The following is a 26,551-nucleotide window of genomic DNA, read 5'->3' as shown; positions in this document are numbered from 1 at the left end:
CAAAAATATGAAAAGAAAAAATGACCAAGAAAAAAGAAAAAAAAAAGAAGAAAGAAGATGAACAAGAAAAAAAGATGAACAAAGGAGGAAAGACTCCACTCACACTGAGTCCGCTCCTTCAGATAAACATCAGCGTCAAAGCACAAGGAACACTCGATGAGCTCACAGAAATACAAGGCAGTCAAGGTTGCCTACAAGATTCTGGTTCTTTTATTGAGTACATAACAGATAAGACAGACAAGACAGTGTAAAATCACATGTATTATTTGTACTTTTAAAAAATTACAATAAATTACTGAATAATTAGTAAAAGCCGTTTTACTAATGGCTGCTCTCCAGAGATACAGGACAGAGGAGGCAGAGGAATAAGAAACATGTACCAGCTGTGAATACGCAGAGAGAATGTCACAAGGAATTAACACCGAGCAGCACACACAGTAGTGTTAAACGGGAACATCCAACCCAACGGGTCCTTCCCGGCCTTTCCACTCCGAACACCAGCGCAAAGCCGCCGCAAACCTCTCCTCCAGTGCAGGGTCTGCCCGCACCCAGCAGCAGCGCCGCTCGCTCCGGCCCGGCCAGGCAGACGTCTGTGCACTGAGATGAATTTATCTATAGGAACAGCATTAATTCTCCTTCCCTGGAGCAGACGCCTTACTACCAGAAGGCTAACTCTTTGTTTCTTCTGGTCTCAATTGATTTTGAAGAGCAGTCACTCAGCCTCCCAGTATTTTGTCTCTAACTGGAAAGAGATCTGCTCCATTGAGGTTTCCCATAATGGGCTGATGGCAGAGGGCCACACTGCTTTGATTTTGTCCTCTTTAGGTAGAAACGCCCTTTGACTTCTACTAGTTTCTCAGAGCACATACATTGCTAGACTCTTTGTACAAGAGATGCTCAGAAAGGACATACTGAGCAGCTGCAGGTGGCACAACGCTCCTCCTGCACATCTTCCTGCCCCAAGGCTTTGTGGGGGCTGACTGATGAGTATTCTTAGGGGTCTTCCTAAAAATTGGACAGAGAAAATCCAGCAGACCAGCCTGCCACCGCCATGGAATGCTGAGACTGACTCACCGACTTCTCATTTAGAAACATATGCCCTCATAATCGTCATGAGCCCACTGATTGACTTAATATTCTGCACCGAGGTCAAGGAACTTGTGGCTTCCCAGACAAACTAAAAACCATGGCTTTCAAAGAATTAGAAAAGCAAATGTTAGAAAACAAGGTGTGTCTGAGAACTCCTGAATGCTAAAGGAGAAAGAATGTGATCGTACACTATGAAAATGCCAAATCACATTCTGAAAGAAACCTGCAGAGCTGAGAAATGACTCTGTTCAGACCTTAGGGTGTTGGGAGCAGCGGGGGACATCTGCATGACAGCTGCTGAGTCACAGGACAGCACTGAAGAACTCACAAGACTATTTGTAGGTCAGGGTCCTATAGCACTGGACTACGCTGCGTTAGCTCTCGGATCGGCAGCCAGAGGGGAACACGGTTTCAAGCCAGGCTGCATCTGCTGTGCGAGTTACCCAGGGACCTACAGCAAACAAGGGCAGGCAAGGAGCAGTTACTGTCTGAAATAAAACGTCATTAAAATAAAAGGTAGCAAAAGGCAGACATGCATAATTTATGGTGGTAATTCTACATGTCGGGGGCTATCGGGTTCTAATGGCTCTTGAGAATGTAAATCTGTCAGCCAGAGTAGCCAAAGAAGCACCTACATAAAACAGTCACTGTCAGAAGCCCCTTATCGATAGGAATCTATTGTAATTGTGTAGTTACTGGTCTCTGATTAAACAAAGAAATCCCAAACACAAAACAGCAAACCATCCTGCTATCCGCCACATTAACTCCCTGTTTTATCTCCCAAAGACAAATTCCTGCTTCCTCGAGTTCACCCTGACACGGAGGAAAGTTCATAGTCACTGGATGAACTGAACTGCCTCTCCACCTTCTTCTGATCCTTGATCTTTTGCAGGATATTGACCTTCTTCTCAAAGTAGTTTACGAGCGCTGTCTCTGTGAGCATAGAAGCCAAGATCTGCTCAAAGGAGATTGACCAGTCAGTATCGATGGTGCTGCCATACCTGGCAGCTGAACTGCTGCCTTCACAGCCAACCAGGACCGTGTCGTCCGCGATGTCTTCGCACTGCAGAGAGCCTGTGCTGACCATGGAGTAAGACGACATGGACATATCATCTTTGGTTTCATCATCTGATAGCAGCTGTAAAGGAGAGCTTTGTCCTTCCCCTGACCCATCTCCTAGAGTTTGGTTCTCCTGCTGTGTTTTTTCAGGCTGAGCGTCTGCGCAGGTTTTGTCCTCACAGTCAGTTTGGCGTTGCTGCTCCACTGCTGAATTCTGACTCTGTTCAGACGTTGGTGACTCCTCTTCACTGACGGGATCTTGGGTGTTGTTTGCTTTGCAGTCCTCGGACTTTCTCGTAGGCCTGTTGGAAAATTTTTTCCCAACCTCCCCGATTCGCAGAAGGAGACTGGCTACAGTGGCAATTGCGTGGTAGAGCTCTTGTTCCACCGGGTCCTCACTGAACATGTTGTAAAGGGTCTTGCATAACTCTATGAATTGTTCCTTTAAAAGACAGAAAAAAACAACAACAACTATATTTCAGGCTGAAAAAAGTTGACAGTGCTAGATAAAGGAACAGGCACCATCTTGACTGACTCCTTGTTTATTTGCCTCCCCACCAAATGGCAACTGACTAGTGATTCGGAACAGTCCAATACAGACAAACTCTTCTCTGCTGCAGTGGCCAAATCGAGACACAGCAATTTAATAGTGGTGGGTTTTTTGCTGGCAGGTGAACAGAGCACTCACATATCCACATCTGAGAAAATCTGAGGTTTTCCTTCTGTCCTGCCACTCTTTTGTGGTCAGGTTGTAAGCATTTCCAAACTGGTTTAAGTAGTGCCCATCAAGGAAATTAGAGACACAAAAGATCACACCGGTCACCAGACTCTCTTTCCTGTAACCACATTCTTTGCTCTCTGCCAAGCAGCTGTAATTCGAGGCAATGCAAAATCAAAAAAGCCAAACAAGTTTCTGTGACTGATGGCATATTTGAAACATCTTGTTCTGGAGTGAAAACATAGATTGCAATTCTGATAGCAAAAATTGGTCTGGGAGGCAGAGAGAATCAATTACATTTGACTGGTGAAAACAGCACTTTGTCCACCTTCACTGAGGAATTCAACACAAACATGTGGAAGTAGAGGCTTCAAAAGCTCACCAGACCAGAAGAGCAGGGCGAACTACAGGCACGGACTGAGGATGCTGGCAAAATGGCTTCACATACTGCTGAATTCCCCACTAAGCTGTCAGTCATCTCACTGGAAACCTGCACATTCACATCTTACCTGGCTCATTTTGGGGAGATCTTTGATGGTTTCTTTCTTGGACTCTTTTTCCTTGGCCCATATTCTTAGGTAGTATCGATAGTCCTGTGGACTGGTACCTTTCTCCTCTGCAAGGCAAGACCAAACCACTACTGTCAGGTGGTTAATGGTTTCAGACTTAAAAAGTCAACCCTGTGCAAGCAAAAATCATGCTGGAAGCAGGTTTTACTGACAGTTCAGGAAGGCATCTGCCAGGAAGGCAGCATTGTTTTCTGCTGGTTTATCTGATCCAGCTCAGTAGAGCAAAAATCTTAACACTGCTGCATCAGCGTGACTTCTCATAAATGAACTCTACGAGTTGACAACTTACCAAATACGATTTACAAATGTTACAATCTTGGCATGTAAAAGAGTCAGAGCAGTAAGGCATAAGAGAGATCTATTTCCCAGCTCACATCCCACTTTACCTCTGTCCATGGGGGACACTTTGAAAGGTGTCCTTGATACAGCACAGACAATAAACAGTTCATAATATGAGAGAGACAAGACTGGATTGTGGTCTATTTATGATGAAATTACCTTTTTCTGGACCATTCTCATTTCTCCTTCCTTTATCTTCTTGGGTTTCTAAAAAATTGTGGAATTATAAAAGAATGATTAGTAACTGATTTTTCAGCAATAATCACATGAAGAACATAAGACAACGCATATACAAATTAAAATTATAAAATAATATATTTAATGGAAGTTAGATCTCACATTCCCACATAATGTTTGGAGGAGAAAACAGAACGGGGTGGAAACAAGGAGCTGAAGAGATGAACTGGATAAAAAGCCACACTGAAAAAGTGGGTTGAAGAGCTAAGGCAGAGGACAGAACTCTTAAAAGAAAGGGTGAAACACAGACATGAGAGACAGCTAAGGAACATGATGGCTTAAGGATGAAGATGTTCAGTTATCCAAACAATATAATGAATGGAAAAAAAAACTGCTAAGCATAAATGTGACTAAGAGCTGCACTCACCATTATTAACAGGCTGAACTGACACTCTGAGAGTAATTTGCAGAGTCTAACTTCATGAACTTTGCTTCTGGTTCCCTACATTGTCACTAGACTATGTAGAAGTCCTGGCTCAACTCTGACTATTAAGTTAGCCACCCAGCACCAAAGAGCACAACCCCTTGTACTCACTCAGATTTCTTCTGAGCATTATTACATTTTGGTAAACATTTAGCACAATTAACATAATCTGACCTCCTATATGACAAGCCCTAAAATTGTATTTTAAGAAATACAGTACATTAGTGTACTAACAGTTTACTATTCAATGCCATGGATCCTTATTGTTTTAAATTAGAAGACTGTGAAGGAGACAGGTTAGCATCTACCCAGGCCAGCAACCCTAGCACTCCCCACAAGCTGCTGTGGGCATATTTTCCCCCTGCTAGTTTCTAGGGTGAGATAAATTCCACTGAAAGACGCTGAACAAAACCTATTTTCACCAAGGTTGAAACTCAATAGGTAGAATATACCGAAAGATATCTAATTACTTATAGCACTTTATTCACAGTGAGAGCATCACGAGAGAGGAGCAGCAGCAACAACTTCAGAGTATTTAAAATAACACATTGGTGCTGGCAGATGATACCAGCATTATAGCCATGCTCAATGCATGCACATAATCCACGGACTGACCTTGAGGCTCACAGTGCAGGCAGAAATCCAGCTCTGAGACAAAAGGAGATACTTGAGCAGCAGAAAGAGGGGCTGAGGGGACAATATCCCAGATAAAACAGAAGAGGCCAGACATAGACAGACACAGAGAAGGAAACAAAAACAAGAAGAGAGACAATGAGACTTGCATGAAAGACCTAAACCATGGTGGGAGACGGGCTGGTAAAAGCAGGCGGCTCCTCAGCAGTCTGACTGTACTTCAGAGCACGCTGTGTCCTGCATGGAATGGGCACTGAGGATTTTAAGTTCCAAACTTCTTTCCCATCATGCAGCAAATACAGTGAACTCAAACACACTGACAATCTCAACATGCTGCCACCATGAGACCATGCCTTGCAAAAAATCACCATTCGTAGCACATGGATTTATGCTGCAACTCCTGCCTAAAATGAGAGGTAAATGCAGCAAGTGTGGCATTACCTTCTGTTGTAACATCCTCTGTGAAATAACTCGTGGCCTCCAAAGCAGACTCTGTCTCCTCTGGATTCAGAGCTGTATTTACAGAGAAGGAAAAGTTAAGATGTCTAAGATAATTAATAGCAGTATCACAAAATTTGTGAGGCTGCTGCTTTCAACTGCATGTCAGAACAGACCATGCTCAGTAGTAGCAGTATCTGACAGTGATCACTCACCGGGAGGCAGATGCAGTTTGTAAAGTACTTTGAGTTTTTCAGTAAGATCACCATGATACATCCCACCTGTTGAAACAAAAAATATAGTTAAGAAAAATAGTGCTTACGATAAAGAATCACCCTCTGCTCACAGGCTCAAAACAGGATGAGATCAGATGCAATGAGGAAACACTAAGTGCACAAAGCCCTGCGCAGAAGCAGTAAAGAAATCCACAGCAAAGCTGCATCTTGTTGATTTGCCACCTATCGTTTCCCAAAACGAGAGACTGCCCAGCAGCAAAAAGGCACCGTCTGTTCTGCCTGTAAGGCTGTCATTCTCCCTTCGCGACAGTGCAAACATCACTATCTCCTCTTAGTTCTGCTTGGAAAAGGACAGAAACGTGGTTTTTTTGCAATAACTCCCAAAGCACCACTTACTCATGCCTGTCACAAACTCCTTGAAGTTAATGAGAGAATCCCTGTTCTCATCCAGAAGCCGGAACAAACGCCCTGCTAGCACAGGCGTATGTGCGCCGCAGGACCAGGGGGTCAAGCTGATGAACAGGTCTTTGAACTGCTCCATGTCTATGCGATACTGCTCCAGGTAGGGTAAACTTTGATCTCGGCGAGCAGCGGCAGCACGGTTATTTCCCCAGTAACAGCTCATCAGATACTTTGCCTTTGGAGAGAAAGGTCCATTGTACTTCACTACAACAACGCAGGAGTTATAGCTTTGTTATAGCTCAAGAAGAGCATCGAGTAAGCAGAAAAGAGATTTCAGGACACACTGTTCATCTCCCCCATTATTCCTAGTGTTACTTCACTACAAAATAATACGAAATGAAGGAAGAGAGAGGGATTTTACAAAAAAAGCACAAAGAACAATTTTAAGTGAAAAAATACAAAAAATATGAACTCGACTTTGAACAAAATGACACTCAGGTTTTACTATGAAGGGAACATGCAGGTTTTGGAATTAAGCCTCTCTTCCTGAGTCTACAGCACAGGGCAACTGAGCTTGCAGTAACTTTGGTAAATGCAGTTCAGTAATATCACTCTTTTAAAAAATACATACATTGACAAATAGAGGGAAAGCACTGCAGTAATTTTGTCACAATTACAGAGCAAGTCAATGGCAAACACGAGAATAAAAATTGAAGTAGAGTCAACCCTAGCTTTCTGTTTTAAGTGCTATGTGACATTTCTTTACACAGACTTCAGGATCTCTTTCTGAGTATCATTCAAATACTGTGAATGTTTTTTGGCATCTTTGGAAAAAAAAAAGAAGAAAAATCAATGGGATAGTAATAGCGCCAGTTTCACTGGCACCATGTACAACAGAATGCCACATCTGTCTCTGGCAGGTTGGATTAAGAATCAAAGTCATTGCTTCCCTTTCAACTTATCTCAGTAATTGTTCTCTCCATGTTGGAACACTAACTCACTCTAACTTCTTACCTTGAACACCACATACAGCTCTTCCAGTTCTTCAATAGAGAAACCAATGTCACTAGACACAGCTCGGACCTACAGTTCAGGGACAAGACAGAGTGAACAATTTATTTCAAAGCTAGAAAAATTAAATATGGCTCACTGAACAATCTGTGTAGCACAGAGGAGAAGAAAATACGTGCAAGGAGATATTACACAGGATGGGAGAGAAAACAACCATTCCACTATCACCCATTGCTGTGGATTACAGGTCAGGAAGACAGTTTCTGGTCAAGCAGAAACCACTGACATTTTGAGCAGCTAGAAAAAATGACTGCGCTTATCTCCTGTTTGCTCAGACCTGACTCTGTAGATTGTGTTGCCCCTCCGTCTTGTTTTTATTTTCAGATGTTTGACTCAGATGCTCGAAAAGCAACAGGGAAAGAAACACGTGGATGAGGTTCTCCACCTAGGATGTGCGAGATAACTGCAACAGATGTGGATACTCCCCTTTGGCCATGAACCCTTCTGTAAGATTCCCCAATGTGCTAGCATACTCTCTAAATGGCAGGGAAATAACTACCTTCTAGCCAGCTTTTCTCAAAGATTCCAGGCAAGCAGTAAAACTGATAGTGCCAAGCTGTGGAGACTACTACAAGACCTACAAGTGGTTTTTATCTCCCTTCATACCAAATAACTAATTTGATCATGCCCTTCAATCCATTTTATTAAAGAGAACCATGGGAAGAAGGCAACTAAAAATCCATTATTCCAGCCAGTAAAACCATTTTTTTCACATTAACTGCAATTATCTAGGTCACTTAAAACTGAGTCCGCTACAGGGCAAACTTTCTAGATGTTTTTACAGCAAAACAAATTCCATTAATACGCCACTTGGTAGCTCATTCAATCTGAGCTTCACGTACCACACTCTTCTTGGCTGTATCCTCCAGAGACTGGATCACTTTCAGTCTTTGTTTAAAACGCATTTGTTCAATGTCATCTGCCTTCAGATTGCTGAATTTCTACAAGAAAGGAAGCAGACTAGGTCAACATCACCTCCTAAAGAAAGAACAAGCCCTGTTTCAATTACATGTTCTTTAACAAGTACACTCTCCCCTCAGAGATGATCTAAAACCCCGAGGAGGCTTTTACCAGCAGCAAGATGATGAGAAAAAACTTGAGCTCTATTCCCTATTCACCCCTGTCCTGCAAGAGAAGTCATTCAGAATTCATGAGAAATTCAGCATCAGAGGTTTCTAAAGAACAGCTGAAAAAGCATCTGTCAGGAGTGACAGAAATCCAGATCCCGTACTGTGGCAGAGATAAGAGAACAGACAGGTTGTCATTCCCCGCAGCCCTGTTTTCTTCTAGGACCCATATGAGATTCAGCTACAAACACCAAAGGTAACGGGCTTTTCTACTGCCTAGGTCAGACAAGTGAGATTAATTTGTGACATTCTTTTTTTTTTTTTTTTTTAAAAAAAAAAGGAACAAATAGAGATGGTAGATTTGAAGAAACAAACAAAATACCTAACTAAATGAGATCTGCCTGACTGTAAGCAGCTGGAAGGGGACCAGATGAAGAATGGGAGATAAAAAGGGAAATGAATCCACAGTTAGCACAGCATAGCAAAGAACTGTCAAACACCAGTTCTCTTGCCTGTGTTCTTTCCACCATTCAGACACACATTTTTAAAGAGTTTTTTCTCATGATGAATAATGAGGTACACCTCCACCACTGCAGAGGTATTTCAACAGCACCGGCACCATTCTCAGGTCACCTTTCTGTTAATATAATGTGGAACCCAGAACAGGGCTCCTGTGCACATGAACTGGGATGCTTCCACTTTTCTGCAGTTTACCTCACGATTTTTACCTGAATTTCCCTCCCCAACTCTCTAGCAGTAACAATCCTCACATACAAGTAACAATAGAGACTTTTTTTGGCAAAGCAGGAAGAAATCTCTGCTCCATAATTTTTACTAATTTGTAGTCCTCATTTTAGACGCCACTGGTGTTGGGGAGACTCTTCGTAATCCACAACGGACAACAGAGTTATGCTCTACTCACACCGAAAAGGAGGATTAATGGCTTGGGCTTGCACTCCATGAGCACCTCAAGCTATGAACACTGTTCAAATTCTGGTTGCACAAAGTATAAAACTGGATGTCAGTAGAGAAAAATCTCTTGGGTGAAAACTAAGCCAGAATCTTACCTCATAGGATGTTTTGATGAGCTCAAAGATGTCGATTTCAAGTGGCGGATCATCTCCACTTGTCAATAAGGCGTGCAAGTGGGGAATAGGGGGAGAGACGCTCTGTCTGTTAACTACGTTGTCCAAATATCTGTGGGGAAGAAACAGAAGAGATGCAAGACTCCAGGATTAGTGTCCAAGAAAAGAAGTAATAACCCAAATGCATCATTTGGAACTTCTTTGTAACATTAATCTAAAGATGTAGGAAAATTTATTTTTTCCCAGCTAACCTGCAGTGCTACCCTCAATGTACCTGAAGTAAAGCTGATTTTCACCCTGTTTTGGGGTCTCTACTCTTTTTAAAGTGGGCTTCTAGTAGTAAGCTGAAGTGCTTGGTATGCATATGAGAGATTCACATTTCAAACAAGAAAATCTTACATTTACTAGACTTGGGAGATATCTGTTTGATAAAGCTTTATGTTTCTATAATACAGGGCAATTCCTGCCAGGATTTAACAGTAGATCAGAATTCTGTGAATTTCAAAGGAGCAACCCTTTGGAGTTCAAATTCAAACTGAGAAGCAGGAATGCATGATGCTGCAAAGCAAACAATTCCAGAAACACGGGATTCCTCCATACTTGAGCCAAAAACTAATTTCAGCTGTTGCAGAAAGCAACAGCAAACCCCTCTGGAGCTCAAGTTTCGTCCTAGAGTGTTATCTGTGACCTGCTCAGTAATGGAATTAGGTAGAAAGAGATGATGGCTAAATGGTACTGCTACTACTCAGTTACAAATAAGAACAATGAATGGTACCTGCCCAGAATAGTCATGGCTTCACCTTCATCAGAGCACTGTAACAGCTTCTCCATGTTGGCATCAAGTATGGCCAACGACACCTGCAAGATAAACTTGATTCCCTCATAGAAAAAACAGTCGACAATGACCACAGCACTCTCAAAGGGCATCACACTGAGAAAGAGAGTGAGAAACCAGGAAAGGGATATGGTGGAAATCACTCCCAGGTCCTGCATCTTTTCTGCCAGCTGTGGAAGATATTCTCGTGTGAGTTCTTCAAAGATGCCTTGGTCCACTAATGCACCTGGGAAGACAAACAAAACCAACAGTAGAACTCAAATTGGTGGGAGCAGGGTACTATACTCAAGCTAATAAATGATTAAACAAAATAGTGTGAGTTCACTTCAATTTCATATAAGCCTCTTAACATCAGAACTAAAATTAACACTTTTATTTAGATTGGTTCCCTGTTCTCATTAAAAATAATGTACCTAGACAGAGACTATTCCTATACTGCAGAGCATGCAGCAAGACAGTCTCTCATTGATCTCCGCATTTTCCCTAGAAGATTACTGATAGAGTATTTACATCAAACTATACTCTTTTACAGAGACCAACTTTAAAAGCCCATTAAGCAGTGCTTTCACTAACCTTTCCTGGAAGCCTAGTCCAAAGATTTAACACATCATTCAGATGGGTAAAAAATAACCAAATTACTTTTCTTCTAGGTATGCTTCCTTACTGCTAATGGTCCCTCTTGATACCATTTTTTAGTGACTTCATCTTCCTTGTCACTACAAGGTAGTACTACTACCTTGGCAGTCTGTAGTGTCTCTTCCTATGTCTCCATCACATGCCTCTAACTTTAAAGGGAACAGGGTTGTGCTTCGTAATCTTTAAAATCCATTATATTTAATTCATTCTGAACAACGAAACGTTCCTGAGAGATCCTGGTGGAACTGCAGCTGAAAATCCAGGCTCCAGCATGAATTTGACAAAGACTCACCCACTACTCTGGTGTTGTAGTAATCTGGTAACATCCGCTCACATAAAGCCACTAGGAGCCAGAAAGCCTCCTCCTCGTTGCAGTACAGCAGCAGTACTGACGTGACAATGTTCATGGCCTACAAGCCGGCAGAGTTAGATAGGCAGACATAGGAGAGAAACATGAAGATGTTCATGACTCTTGTCGTTACAGACCAGCTAAACTTTAAAAGCTTGATAACAGCAAAACTGTCACTAAGAGTCACATCTATTTCCAGCTTTTACTGGTATCTGAGTCAACAGATGACCTTGAGCCAATTTACCTTCCTGTTTCAGTTCCTCTGTGAGGCAGCAAATAATACAGCGACTTTTTGCAAGCACTCATTAACCAATGGGACTAAGTATAATATTCAAAGTTTTCATAAAAAGCTTTGTAACAATTTGGTCATAACAGAGGAACGTAATGAGGACCTCTTATTCCACAGCAATACACAAAATGAATCTGAATTTCCACTGAGTTGTTTCACAAACCAGCAACTGGCTTCATTTTCAATGTACTGCCCAGGTGCATCATCACCTACTTCATTTAATTGCTCTTTTTAATGAAACCAGAAGACAGTTTTGCTCAACCAGGGAAAGCTCCACAAGGAAAAAGTAGTAAAAGACCCTGTCATTAACCCTAACAGAAATGTGCAAAGTCTATTTAAATGCTCTACCAAAAGATACTTAAGAGATCTTGCAACATCACAACTTCCTTCCTACTCTCACACCACCACAGGGAAAGCATGGAGGAAAAGTCTGAAACTGAACAAAAAACTGCAGAAAAAGCCCAAATCAATCATGGTCACCGTGTAGAGCTAACAAGTCTCAGACTTCTTTCTTACCTGACAGTACCCAATTGTTGGATTTCTGAATGCATAAGCTGTTAAGACTCTCCGGAGAGCAGCAATTCCCAACTCATTCTGGAAGGCAGGATGTTCCGGCATAGAACGGTGCAGATCTCTCTCAATTTCCTCTGTAGCAAGATTGTACTTTCCCATTGACTTTTCCACAAGATCTGCATAGTAACCAGGATGAGTCACCATCTCATTCCAAGCCCCTGTAATGACAAACAAATACTGCTTCACCTCTTGAGCTTTGGAATACAGATCTTCTGCCTGCAGTTTCAGTGAGGAGGCAGCCAGGAAGCACTACATAAACTCAACAAGTACAAATAGCTATGAAAGTATAGTAACAATCTCATTCTTAAATCATCATGTTAGAGCCTAGGTCCCAACACTGAAATGCAAATGAGGCCAAAGAGCTACTACGCTCATGAAGAAAGCTGTATCAGGAATGTGATCACTACATTTTTGGCAAAAACACCATGAAGTGTCATCCAGGTGGAGTTAGTGTGTGGTTAATTTCTTCTGAAATAAGCTAAGATTTAGAGCTTTTCATGTGAGATGTACGGAAAGCTTATTCCTGCTAGCTGTTAAAGTATCCTGCACAACCTCCTACCTGAGAAAAGGAGCCACAGCTCTCCACGGAGATTCTCTGGGATTCCTTTTTGCACCAGCTCCCTAGTCTTGGCAGTGCGATACATACACATCCCTCGCCCGTATTCAAAGAAATGAATGTTCCAAGACTCTTCTTTCATCTTCTCCTTTGCCTTCACAGGAACAAATATGGCCATTTTAGCAGATTAATGCATTTTTATGTTTATAGGACAGGTGATTTCTGAGTATACTCAGGCCTACACAAGAGAAATGCATTATGACATTTAAAGCCTTTCTTCTTCCTGCTGAATAAAAGGCTGTATGCTAATCTACACCGTTCCAAATCAGTTCTGACCTTGCTTAAACTCAAGTCTTTACAATGCTAACATGGGCTATGCAACGGCATTACAACTTGCAAATCTCTGCATAAATTCAAGTAGAACCATGGTCTAAGATGATTAACTAAGAAGCAGAGATAGCAGTTCTCTGCTTCCTTGATCTGAAGAAAAGCAGTTCTTCACAGGCATGAATTTACATTCTAGAAACACAGTAACACTCATTTCTCAGCCTCTAGTCAAGTATCTCAGGTATCTCAGTAGTGATAAAGTAAACTGATGGTCAGGTTACATCCATGCAGCCCTGTCACTGTGACAGACACAGCAGTGATACTGCAGGACTGAGCAGGGATAAAATGCATTGTCAGAGTCTCAGAGCAGGACAGGAAATCTGTAACACACAGCAAACTATTTATAGTTAGTTAAGTTAGAATATTATTTACTCCTTTGGGTCCCAAGAGCTCCTCGGAATTTCTTCTGAAGAGTTTGAGTAGTCCCTGCGAGGCTGTTGGCACTTCCCCAGCACAGAAGTTGACAGGTCGGTTGCTGAGAGCAGCCGTGGGACTAACTGCGAGCGGGCTGCTGGAGGGCAACTCTGGAGCCTCCTGAGGACAGAACATGAAGCATCTCAGCTCAGGCAGCCTCCTCTGCTAATTGTCTAACAAACAGATATCACTTGCTGGTGACGAGCACTGCTACCACACCACAAGGAACATTATTCTGAAAAGCAGACAAATGCTCCTCCCAGCTACTTCCTTAGTACCTCGCAACCAGGATCAGCCAAATTCCACTTCCACTCCCTGTCGCTGCTGCACGGTTTCTTGGATGGCGTTCTCTGCAAGAAGTCAGAGATTCTCTGTACCAAGAAATCTCGGTCTTTCAGATTGGCAAAGAAGAAGGTCATTTTACTTCTGGTGCTGATGGACAGAGGGCTGGGCAAGACACTGGAACTATCTGCTTTCTCAACTATTGTCACCTAGAAGACAAAGACAAGGGCCATTTGGATCTAGCAGATACTCCACTATCTATAAAGCACCTCACAAAAGTGAGAAGTACACAAAAAAGGTCTGTAGTCTTAACACAGAGCTAAGAAATCCCCACCTCCCTGAGAGGAATGATGAGGTGACAGGCTTCCTCTGCCTTGCTGGCAAAACAGATGTAATTGTTGGAAACAAACATCTGGCCAGGAATATGCATCTTGTTGAACGGTGTCCACAAGGTACAGTCTGTGTGTCCATCGAGGCATTCGTCCTTGGGCAACCGGAAAGTAGCACGGTAGCACTCATTTTTGGCTCGAGCATCCAGGTCTCTGAGGAAAAGTAAAGAGTGGTTCCCAGAGGTTTTTCCTCACTTGAAAAAGCCACTCAAACTCTAATGTTAATTGTTTGTTCCAATCACAACCTTCAGACTGTGCTGTGTATTCTTAGCATTCATTTCTCTAACTGAGGTGCCACCCCTTATCTGACTCCTCTTTCAGCCTTCAGACATGCTTCACTGAAAAGGTATGTCCTGCAATACAAGATAAAATATGCAAAAGCATCTGCAAAACTTAAATGTTATATCAGATTCTGAAACTGCAGAGAAAAGTCCCCAGTGGGAGGACTTATTACTATACAAATGTATATGACTTTTTACAAATCTTCAACTTCAGACAAAGGGGCTGATGTCATTTTCTTCTTTCACATTTTTTTTCAAACAGGATTTTCAACAGTTTCTAGTTGAAAATTCCTTCTGACAGCACCTAGTCATGCATGAGAAAGACACAAGCGTGTGTGTGAACTCAGCACCAATTTGGGACAGGAAAAAGAAAGAACAGGCAGATGGCTAACAACTGAAGTAAGTGATGCAGCTCCTGGAGTGAGAAAACACTAGTGGCACCTGGGAGCTACACAGTAATGCAGGTTTATTATTACAATCCCATGTTATCTGTCTTCTCATTGCTGGAAACATATACCTTTTTAATGCAGAGATGTTCTTAAGAGGCTTCCTGGGCTTTGGGAGGGACTTGTCCTGTAGGAAGCTCTCATTGTCCAACAACTGCCGCATAGCAATGTTAGCCAACTGCTCCATCAGCTTGAATGTCTCGTTGATGTTGAGAAACATGGAAAAATAAAGTTCATTGTCCCTTGTGCTTACTTTAATGCACTCAGGGAACAGCAGTGTAGCATTTTTTTCCAGCTGGGTTACATCCACCCACTGGATCACCAATGTAACTGGGAAAAAAAAAAGTTAAAAAAATACTATTACAATTTGAAGCAAAACAACAAGCAATCATAAATGAAGCTCAAGCAGCAAGTAAGCTCTCAGCGTAGCAGCAATTTTCCCTTCTTACACATGGACAATTATTTTCTTCATACTTTCACACTGTTCTCTAAAAATACTCGGAAATAATCTTTGGGATTAACTAGACTAGAAATGATGCAGTTCCCAAAGGACCATCTCCCAGGCAGTAAATGCTTTCAACTATGATTACTCAAGTTTTCTCTCTCTCTCTTTCTTCCTTCCTTCCTTCTCTCTCTTTCTTTCTCTCTTTCTAGCAAATTCAAGCTTTGTAAATACTGGGTCCTGGTGGTGATTCCAAATAAAACTCAACAAAGTCAAAATATTGGTTGGTTCTCTAATTCAGCTGAAGTAAAACTTAAGGTGTACTTGTACAACTCGAGAAACGTTTTGAAAAATGACTCAGCCGTTCAGTCTAAACACCACTGAGCTGCCTGAGCGCAAAGACTGATCTATGCATTGAGCTACAGTTCAAAGGATTCCTAAAAGGAAGAAAACCTGACAGCTTAAAAAAAGGTCACACAAAAGATCAACTGCATCAAAACAATCATGGGAAGTGGCAGAAAAACAACATGCAGGCTTATAACTCACCCTCTTTGCCCAGCAAGAAGGAGTAGAAACAGAGGTGATTGACAGTGAGGTACAGCCAACCCTGCCTGGGCACACGTCCCTTCCAATAGCTGCAGGAATAGTAATTGACCAACTTCTCCACCTCTGGCATCCCAAACTGCTTCCGCATCTTCAGTTCAGCCTCTTTGAATTTACCTGGATCCTCTTCCCCCTGGGGCTGCTCATTCTTGTTCTCTTCAGCAATAATTCCCTGAAGGGACATGGGAGGAGAGAGAGAAGAAATGGAAGGGAATATGTCTGCTGACAAACATCATATACAGCAAAAGGTCACAGCAGCAATCCGGGAAGACAGAAAAAAGAAATATGACACAGCAGTTATAATTTTCCCTGTCACGTTAAGAGAAATAGTAAAGACATAGAATGAGCAGTCAGATAGTCTGGGAGTCTATGATCTGGGATCTGCTCCTGAGCACAGGCAGCAAGCATTCGCGTTTAACGTTTGACTGAGTTTCTCATGGTTGGCCTGGGAACACTTTGAACACCCTGCAGGAAAACTGAAGTCTGTTTTCACTTGCAAATATCCTTCTTCAACAGGAAAAAGATCATCTGCCAGGAAAGGCAGAACTTCAGAGTCTGACAGATCTTGATTAGCCAGAAGGAAGAACACATGACCACCATCTCTCTTAGACACACACAGAGAAAATACAAAGAACCTGACCCTGTATTTACAAGTTTCTACCCTGGAGAACTTGTGGACTTGGAGTCTGAGTGTGCTAACTGCACAGCAAGCAGAGGCACCCGTCTGGCTCCGCAGGCAGCAGGAGTCGGGGTGCGGTTCCTTACAGCCAGAGGAGACGGCTCCCAGACCATCGTGGCGTGGCAAGGACACTGCTCGCAAACTAGAATTCTCTCTCCCATATTTGTTGCTAGATGAACCCTTCTTTATAACCACATTCTGTCTGCCTCAGAGGTGTAATGTGCAAGGATTTTAAAGAGGCATTGTATTTTACTTAGTAGGAGCACCTAAGCAGGCTCTTCCTTGAGATCTACTGCTCATAAACCTTTACCCCCAAAATACATTTGGCCAGTGTTATGACTCTAATGTGATGCTGGTAATGCTGTGTGCAGTTCATGATGTACGTGTGTCTGAAAAGTCCTGCAATAGAGCTCTTGCTTCCTCCCTCCCACGAGTAAAAAAAAGTCTTAAAACCACCTCCCCATTCCTTCTCAGGATCTGCAAGTCTTCAGAGAAATTAGTCGCTTACATGGATCTTGCCCTTGACAAAGGTGGTGATATCTTCCTCATTATCAAAGATGGACAGAGTCTGCAGTAAGTTATTCTCCAGCCATTCCCAATGCTTTGTGATCTCTTTACGAGACGATCCTAATTGAAGGGGTCAAAGATTATGAGAAGAGCAAAGTAAAAAGACATCAGAACAAGTTAGCAGCACGAAACTAATAATTACCAAAGAGTGATCAGGACACATGAAATACACCAACTGTCCACAGGTCCAGGTTATTTGATGTACACCAACATTATGTTTCTCATTAAATGTCTCCACTGCCACCAATGATAATCAGCACAGGGCCAATACATCATCCTAGTGCACACCAAATGCAGCTTTTTTCCCAGACAAAAAGCATTCTCATGTTCCAGACAAGAAGTACTTTTTAAATTCGTGGTATACTAGGATAAAAACAATGACCTTTCAAAAGAACCCTGAAATTTCAAAACAACTGAAGTTTTTACATTTACAAAAAGGCTGCACTTCTGATGAGCAACGGTCAGCAGAGAGCATACAATTGCAAAATAAAGCAACCAAAATATTCATGTCAGAAAGTTCTTTGCTTTCTTAAATAAAAATATTTCAGCACAACTTTTATCTGTCAGTTGTCTTCAACTAGAAAATCCACAAGAGTTCACAAAGGATACGCTTCACTGTGTAACCAACTTAAAGAACTTTTCTATACAATGTTGCTTTACTTAGTTGCCATGACTTATTTCAAAGATCTGTGTTTACTAAACTATTTCTCTCTGTCAATGGGTATTGCTATATTCTCTTGAATACAAATGCAGAAGTAGTTTTAAAAAATAATTCATTTTTTTCTAACAAGATAAGAAACAGTGTTAAATGCCAACAAAAAGAAATCAGTTTAAATGCAAGTCAAAGACATCTGCAAGTTTCTTTTTGCCAAATTCCAATAAATATGTCTCCTGAAGTTTCATACAAGAGCAGCAGGATATCTAAACTGTTAACAGCATGCCTCCCGCTCCTCGATTTCTCTGCGAGTACATTAGACCCCTCAGTGTGTTTAATGGCAGCAATGAAGAAAGCAGCAGACAACACAAGCAGCTCCCTAAAGCTATTGCTCTGACTTTTCCAGAGGCAGTGTCAGCAATGAAATAGTCTTTGTGTATTTGTAGCTGGACACCTAACCATACAACGCAGTGCCAGCTAATCTGTGGTTTCATAAGCAACAATAACTCCAGGACCTGAAACCAAAAACTAGAAGCAAGTAAGCTGTCTTGTCTCAAAGGACTGCAGGCTCTGAATTTGAGTTCATGTGTACAGCCCAATGGATCGGACATTTCTTTTGCTTCTGTGTATAAATTTACTTGACATCTATCCTAGCTAAATGGCAACATTTTTAAAGCATAAATGACTTTGAGTAATACTAAGTGGCTTATTTTAAGGGCACAATTATCAGTCATAAGATGCTTTGGTCATGCAAAAACCCCACAGGTCCAGCAACAATGGCAGGGGAATAAAATCTGTGTTCTGCTTGGTTATGTGAGCTGCATCTCTCACCAAGTGAGAGCATGTTGCTAAAATGAGCCAGGCCTCAACAACTGATGTCTTCCTAAGATCAACATCAGAATGACACACACAAAGGAGTAAAACTCTGCAGTTCTAAGTTTACCAAACCCTATTTAGTTGTTATATAGCCCAACCCATTGACCATGCTGCATTTCTTAAAAGTAACTGAGGCATAGAGGATATCAACTACAGCACTCCTGAGATTGTACAAAAATCACTGAGTTTCAATATACTACAAAATTTCAGATTTGCAGCACATGAGGCCACTAAATATTCTGCTTTTTTTCTATGCAGTTTCTGCTGCCATTTTGTTTTCTTCCTTCTCTGCATCTTCTTTCCTCAAATGGGAAACTGAGTTTCTGTGAAATGCTGCAATTTTTAAACCTCTCTTCTACAGAATTTAAGTGGCTCTGCAAGGGGGAGTATTGTGTCGGTTGCCCGGGGAGAAGATGAGAACAGGGAAAACAAGTCATCAACATTTGTGGGCTTAGCAAATGATTACTTCATGCTCAGATTTTACATCTCAACCACAAAGTGAGAAGTGAAGATTCTTATTACAAAGTCAGCCTATAAATATTTCTGAAGATATTTTCTTTTCAGCAACCAGTAGGACTTAAAGCCTTAATCAAAGTTCAGCACTGGATACTGCAAGGTTGTACCACGGTTTTCTAACACAGCAGTTACACTTCTCAAGTAAAAGAGGCCAAGGATACTTGATGTATTAAAAAAATATTATTGTAATATATTCTACAATCTAGTATATCTATACATCTATTACAAGCCAAAAATACCAGAAAAAAATAAACTGGATCAAGATAGTAAAGAGATTCCCTTAAGAGTGTTTGGCACCTTGAATGACCTTACGTGTTCCCATCTTGTACCGTGCTCCTGGTAAGCAGGTTTTGGCACAACACCCGTCATCCCACAGCAACCCTATCATCACAGTTTTATTCTCTGAACAATCGCACTATGACCTTGCAAACAAACACACCTTGGAAGAAAGAAAACTTCTAACAACTGCAGAAACTGCAGTTTAGTTTCTAAACTACAGTTTATACAACACTGAGTTTTGTTGTTTCTGGCATCTTCCACTATTCCACCAGAAGCTCTAGAAAGTTTCCTGAGCTGTCACGGATACTTCTACGTGGGATAACTGATCACTCGAACCAGGCAATGGAATAAAACAAATCCAGCCCCTGACAAGTCACATCAGTACGTACCACACGCCACTGCCCAATACACTTGGGAGTCCTGAGTCTGGTGCAGAATACGGTATGGGGCAACTCGGGCACTGGAATCCAAAACCACGTCTAACGTTCCCACAAGAAGACCTAGGAGGCAAAGAAATTAAAACACTGTAACACCAACATGGAGAATTGGGTTAAACAAAAATACAGGGTCAACACTACAAGAAAACACAGATTTCGCATCATATATGCTGTGACGGATGAGCAACTGCACTTGGTTGAGAGAATATCGAAGCTGAACACCCTGTCACTGCAAGGAAATTCCCCAGAAACCAACTACAACCAATCCCACTCGTAATGCATGAAGTTCAGATGGCAACTGCATGTCTGCTAAACCTCGTTATAATCTATCACCTTTCTAGGAGTTTTCTAAAAAATGTGAAATGTATTATTCTCTGTGGGCTTTCTGTTGCTAATGGTGATTTTTAAACCCACGAAACTAAAACAGAGAAGAGCTTTCAATACTGTGTCTTTCAGCATCACCTATGCAAACAGTAGGTAAAATAACTCATCCAAAATGAATCAAATGGCTCTAGAAAAACTGGTACTCCCAGGTTGCATTGATGTTTCTAGAAGTACTTCAATTAAACAAAGAAAGAAGGCAGAGAATCAAAATTTGATAATACATATGTTATTTTTGATATATTAAATTAAAAAGTAGGCACTTCCAGAATAAATGCTGACAGCCACCAGACTTTGTAAAGTATACCCACTTATTTCAATTAGTCTATTTACTATACAAATCAAATATCTAAGATGACACTTTGCTCTGTTATTCTAGATAATGTTCTATGAGCAACTTTAATGCAAATTAAGTTTGCAGCATTCTCATGGTTAAGAGATTTCTAACATTAGAAGTTGGAGAGGGAGCCTGGCTGCTCCTCGGGACCACTCTTTGGGAGGCCCTGGGTTCCCTGTGGTTTGGGCAAGTCTGAGCAAACTGCACCCCTTGATATCTCACTCATTATCATGAAACATGCTACTTCCTCCCCTTTATCTCTCTTGGCTGCCCAAAAGGAAGTAACACATTAGGAATATACCACTGAACATGCTTCAAGGGAAGCACCATCCACAGCAAGCTCATTAGTAATCCTTAAAACAAATACATATGTGTTCAGCACAGTCGGGTCTCAGTTTTGGCTCCACATTTCTTCTGTATAGTTTTAGGCAGAATACAGATTTAAAAGTCATTCTGAACACTTCCTATAGCAATCCTGAATGTGTCACATATTGACATATGGACTGGTAACAGGAGATGTTGAGAACCTGAGTATGACAGCAACTTAAACACCTTTGCAGCTTGGCTGAATATTTGCGTTCTAACTCTAAAATGCCAATTTGCAGTTGTTCAGCTCCTTAAGGATGACACGTGGCTTTTAATACATAGGAGCTCTGAAGAAACAGCTAAACTAGCTCAAGAAGTAAATAGGCACAAAGTTTCAAGCATTGACTCGATCAGATATTTCCAGAGTAGCACCATGTGTCGCTTCTTCTTGCAAAAACCTGGGAAATTCCAGAATACGATTACATGCCTACAGCAAAATTACACAAGTTATGTTACATAAAACAGGGTAATCCAAAATAATTTTAAATATTGTGACGAGATGAAACATGGTAACGATGGTTATCAGCTGCGTCATTTCTGTAGTTGGTGTATTTGGTTAATGGGGCTAATACATGAAACTGGTTGTGCATAAACCACAAATGTAAAAAGCACATTTTTTATTATTCACATAACTGTGTCAGCATTTTGCACACAAATGGGGCATTTTAAAAGCGAGGGGATTTTCTGCTGTTGCTAACACTGTGCCTTCGTAACAGTTAGGTTATTAACAGTTTTATCACCAAACACGGCTATCGCGCATTCACACACACGGGCAGTTTTCACTGCGCTGCACCAACACAACTTCACCCCCAGCCCAAGCACAGCAGAATTTTCATACGGGCATTAATTAAAAACTACGTCTTACTTTCATCCTCTAAATCCTGAAAAAGCACACCAAAGATACAAAGAGAACACCTCAATAATTCAAAGCAACACGAGTATGACAAAGAAGCCGTTTCTGACAGGGGAAGACCATCCCGCCACCCCCTCCCCACAGGTGTTGTCCCCCCCGCGCAGCAGCGCCGCCGGGGCAGCCGCAGCCCGCACTCCCCCCGGTGCTCCGCGGACCCCGCCGGGCGGCAGCGGGCGCGGCCCAGGGCTCCCCCGAGCTGCGGGGGGCGCGGGCACCGGCCCGAGCGCGGACGGACGGAGGCGCGGACACCTCTGCGGGTGCCGCAGCAACGGCCGGGGCTCTGCGGGGCTCACACACCGGAGGGGAAGCGACGGGAACGGCAGAACGGGCTCAGCCCAGCCGGCGGGGCCTGCATCCCCGGGCCCCCCAGCTCCAGCCCAGCACCGAGGCGAGCGGCTCCTTGCCCCGCCCTGACAGGACCCGCACCGCCGTCCTGGGGTGGCCCCTCAGCCCCCCTGGGCCCGGCTCGGCCCTGCGGGGAGGCGGCAGCGGCCCCGAGCCGGAGCCTCCCCCCAGCCCCGCGGCGCCTCACCCGTGAGGCCGCCCCCTTTGCCGTGTCCCCGCCGGCGCTGGAGCAAGAAGAAGGGGTTGGCCCGCTCCGTGACCCACAGCGCGCCGGCCAGCAGCACCTCCTCGGGCCCCAGCCACATCGCGGCGGAGCGGAGGGGAGCGGAGCGGCTCGGCGGGGCTGGGCCGGGCCCGGCCGGAGCGCGGAGGCGGTGCCGGGGGAGCGGCCGGGCCGCGCCGACGGGTCACGGGGCCGCTCCTGTGGCCATGGCGCCCCCTGGCGGCCCGGCGCCCTCACGGCAGCGGGAGCGAGGGCCGCGGCTCCGCAGGGCGGAGGTTGTGGGTTCGAGCCCTGGTTGCGGGTTCGAGCCGAGGTTGTGTGTTCGAGCCCCGCTCTCCGGAGTGCGGCCGGTGCCAGCTCCGTGTCGCGTCCTCGGGGGGCAGTGGTGGTTCACCCCACGCTCTGCAGAGCCGGTCCCCTCTCGGTGGCTGGGGTGCTGCAGAAGGCGTTTACTGTGCGCTCAGCTTCCACTGAAAAGACCTTTGCTATGGTGACTCTAATTCGATGAGAGCAATGTGCTCATATAGTAAAAAATCAACCAGATGACAAATCTGTGCAATCCCACGGGACCCACTGAAGCTGCCATTAACAAAGACAGACTACTTAAATGCTCCTTCCCATTTTACACGCCCTAATTTATTGGCAGGGAGCTCTCAGTGCACCATTGCAGGGGGCTACAGCCTCCTCTCCAAACTGCTGCCCCCAACCCTGCCCTGGCCGGTAGCCCCTGGCACAGCGGGGACATGTCCAGATCTCCTGCCGGAACTGGTGGTGCTTTCACCTCCCCTTTGAGGAGACAGGAATTTGTTTACCCTTTTTGCTGTGAAGCACATGCACTGCTGGGCACCACCAGCATCTCTGCCTTGATGAGCCAGCCTGTGACCCCCGGGAGAGGGGCCCCGGCATCCCCCTCCTGGCATCCAGCTCCATTTCGGTCCTTGTTTCATGGCTCTGGAGACCATGCAGGGCTGGCGATCAAGTCTGCAGATGATCTCTGCAGCAAACAGGAGAGCCGGAGATGTGGGTCCTTCTCATCTGTTGGTCATGAAGCAGCTTCCCAGTAATTTGAATTGCTATTCTTGTTTTAATAACAATTAGAGACTCTTCCTGCAAACTCTGAAAGTGTTACAACAGCAAAAAACGTTGACATCTGCCATCTCTGGGCTTGTTGCCCAGGTCTCAGGAAGGCGGGAATGCCGTGTTTTCTTTAGGCTGTAAATCCTTTAACCCTGGGATGATCTATCTTTGGTGTTAGTGTTAGCTCTAATCCCGGCTGGAGCCTTTGTATACAACTGTAATATAAATATTTATTAGCTGGCTGAGCTTTCCAGGCTCTGCCTTCGCCCTGCTGCATGGCTCTAGGAAGGGTTCGAGCACTGGGAGAAGGTGCTGAAGGACCATTCTCTGTGCCGCTACCTCTGCTCCTGCTTGCTGTGTGCCATCAGGCAGCAAACACTGTGGCAACATGGATTAGTGTCTCCTATGTATTCGTAAGCCACTTTGAACCATGTGGCCCCTTCAATGGCCTAATATTTCTAGGCACTAGTACAGCAAAACACAACAATATTTAATGCAGAGTGAGAAAAATCCTCTCTGAAGATGGATCTTTTGACAATGTTCTTCCACATTGTCTTATAAGATATATATGTACGATATACTGGAGGGATTGGAGTCACTGAGTGATGCTCTCGTCCTCTTGTATTTTGACACACCAAACTCACAAACTTCATATTTTTAAATTGCTTTTTATTGAAATGTAGTACATTAGCGAACCCTAACTAACTGGTATGCACTACTAACATATTGGCATATACCACATAACTACGATACAGTGTTGTACTTACATCAAAACACGTCAAGAAGTTCTGCTGCTGTGAAGCTACAATTCCCAGGGGGCTGGGGAGGTCTGGCTGCCAGGAGGCGCCACAGCCCCCGCTGCCCCGTGTCCCCACAGCGTCCCCGTCACTCGGCCAGACCCCGGGAGCTGCTGGCGGATTTGGGTTACGTGGCCTGCGGTCCCCCTCGCAGCAAGCCAGTTCAAACAGACTTCGCATTTTAAACACACGCCTTTTTTTTTTTTCCTTTTTTTCCTTGTTATTTGCTGCCATCTCCCAAACCCAAAGGCTGGGGTGTCCCCTCTCTGCTGGAATAAAATGATCCCGTTTCGGTGGATTCTGTGCATAGGTAGCCATGGCCTAGAGCAGGTGATCCCAAGTAGGTACGGTCGTACAGGGAAGCTTTTAGTGTTTAACATCCACTTGCAAACTGCAGCAGGGCTGACCAGATAAGCAGAAGAGCGATGCTATTAATCATCTTGCTCAGAAAGGTTATTCTGCTATATAGGACTAGCATGACAGACCTTACCAGTGTTGTGAGTAAAGCCTACACATATAGGGTGGAAAAAGTCTACCTGCTGAGGTGCTGGCAACTGACTTTTTGTTTCTTTTTCTCTTGTAGCACCTTCCCATGCTCACACAATGGGCCCGGGCAGGCGACAGGCTGGGACGCTGCAACGCTGGCTGCGATGCAGGAACCGCACGGATCTGCAAACAGGAGCTTTGCTTTAATGGCCCATTAAACTTTCCTGGCTTGAAAGCAGTGAAGAGTGTCAACTTTATTTTCAAGCCCAGACTTTCCTATGCTGGAGCATGGGAGGGTTGTTGAACTCCCTTCTTTATTATCCACCCTAATGCAGCCCAGGCATGTGCAAAGGCTGAGGGTAGACACAGGCTTTACTACCTGGCACAGCCAGAGGGTGTTACAGGCACGGCCATCGTCGATCAAGAGCAAAGTTAGGCATCAGATGCCATTACCACAACCCAGCAGAGCTGCTCTGTTGGGAATTAGCAGCTCTTGTTCCCCTGAGGGGTTCTGGCCACTGACGACCAAGTCAGAGCCAAGCAAAGATGAGCCCGGGAGCGCGGGGGGAGCAGGAGAAAAACTAAAAAGGCAAATGATGCAGCAAACACACAGAGCTCTGGGCAAAGATTAAAAACCGTCCTGCTCCTGAGGGCTCAGCCGCAGGAGCTGCAGGCAGTGCCAGCAGAGAAGGGCACAGCCCGTGCCCGGCAGGACACAGGGAGCCTCCATGTGCATGTCCAGCAGATCCTTAGGCTGTGAAACCCCAGCCGTATGACACTAGCTCACGTTACACCTCAGCCTTGCAATGAAATCACTCTGAAGAGCCTCAACGTTCAGCAAAACCCTGTGTACTTCTTACTTTGCAGGAATATTAATACTTAATTACAACTCGTAAGGGAAGGGGCTATTTTTCAGCAACACCTTCTACCATGCTCAGAGACCCTGGACATTATTGGCATAAAAAGAACAAATATTTAGACAGCATTGCACAACCTACACATCCATCTCTGTTCACCTGGGCACCTCCATGAGGCTAGTGGGCTGAGGACCAAAAGGATGCTCTGTGCAGGGATCCACAGAAGGAGCATCGCACAGCAACAGCCCATGTCCCACCCAGCCTGCTCCACACTCCCACGGACCGTGATGCTGGTTTGGAGCGACGAATGCCCTTGGAGGGGCTGGCTGGCACGGTGGTGGCACGGCGCTGGGGAAGATGCTGGAGGGCAGGTGGATGGCAGTGCCTGTGCAATGGGGACCTTCGCCTGGCTCTTGAGAGGAGGAGGAAACCAGTAGTAATCAATGAGATGAAGGGCAGAGATTAATTGGGGAGGATAAAGAGCATTTGGGAATGTTACAGGCTTTTAAGAAGAGTAGATGAACAAAAGGATCAAACAACTAACATAGAGAAAAGTTGTCAGTTAGTGCTGCTTTGAAAGATTGATATGAGCAGCTTTCACTGCCCCCCTGCCCCAAGCACCAAGTAAAACTGACGGGCCCCTGCGAGGTCGGGGTTTCGGCCAACAGGTCAGGACATCAGCGATGGGGGGTTACACAGCACCATGGCCCTGCACCAGGAGCACAATCCCAATCCATGCTCTTGTCACTGCAGCCTGTGAGGAAAGGGTTTGGGGTAGAACATTTTCTCTTGAATATTTCAAAGACATTGGAAATGAAGTCAAAATGAGCACCAGCTTTCAGAAGTGCAGTATACGTGTCTCCTGATTTCCCCTCAATCTGCGTAATTGGAGCAGCTCTCCCCCTGTCGCC

At 44.1% G+C, this 26,551-nt stretch overlaps 1 protein-coding gene across 3 annotated transcripts; it reads right to left on the bottom strand.

Moving 5' to 3' along the window:
* Window positions 1–187: 187 nt before the first annotated feature.
* On the bottom strand, window positions 188–22,594 carry TBC1D9B (TBC1 domain family member 9B). Of its 3 annotated transcripts, none has more exons than XM_065029793.1 (22): window positions 22,388–22,594; window positions 19,811–19,921; window positions 17,037–17,155; window positions 15,793–16,021; window positions 14,876–15,134; window positions 14,023–14,230; window positions 13,685–13,897; window positions 13,365–13,526; window positions 12,609–12,759; window positions 11,993–12,207; window positions 11,131–11,248; window positions 10,143–10,428; window positions 9,350–9,479; window positions 8,058–8,156; window positions 7,159–7,227; window positions 6,139–6,379; window positions 5,722–5,787; window positions 5,510–5,581; window positions 5,051–5,122; window positions 3,934–3,981; window positions 3,376–3,482; window positions 188–2,590 (listed from the first exon to the last, which is right to left on the bottom strand). In XM_065029793.1, exons 1-22 carry the CDS (start codon window positions 22,503–22,505, stop codon window positions 1,898–1,900), a joined length of 3,786 nt encoding a protein of 1,261 aa, XP_064885865.1. In that variant the 5' UTR covers window positions 22,506–22,594; the 3' UTR covers window positions 188–1,897. The 3 variants fall into 3 exon arrangements, with proteins under 3 accessions (XP_064885865.1, XP_064885866.1, XP_064885867.1); XM_065029794.1 differs by lacking the exon at window positions 22,388–22,594 and adding an exon at window positions 22,153–22,295; XM_065029795.1 differs by lacking the exon at window positions 5,051–5,122.
* Window positions 22,595–26,551: the final 3,957 nt, after the last annotated feature.

The sequence above is a fragment of the Columba livia genome, chromosome 14 (genome assembly GCF_036013475.1).
Source record: "Columba livia isolate bColLiv1 breed racing homer chromosome 14, bColLiv1.pat.W.v2, whole genome shotgun sequence".
Taxonomy (NCBI): domain Eukaryota; kingdom Metazoa; phylum Chordata; class Aves; order Columbiformes; family Columbidae; genus Columba; species Columba livia.
The sequence above is the reverse complement of the archived record's forward strand: the minus strand, read 5'-3'. Positions and strand labels throughout refer to the sequence as shown.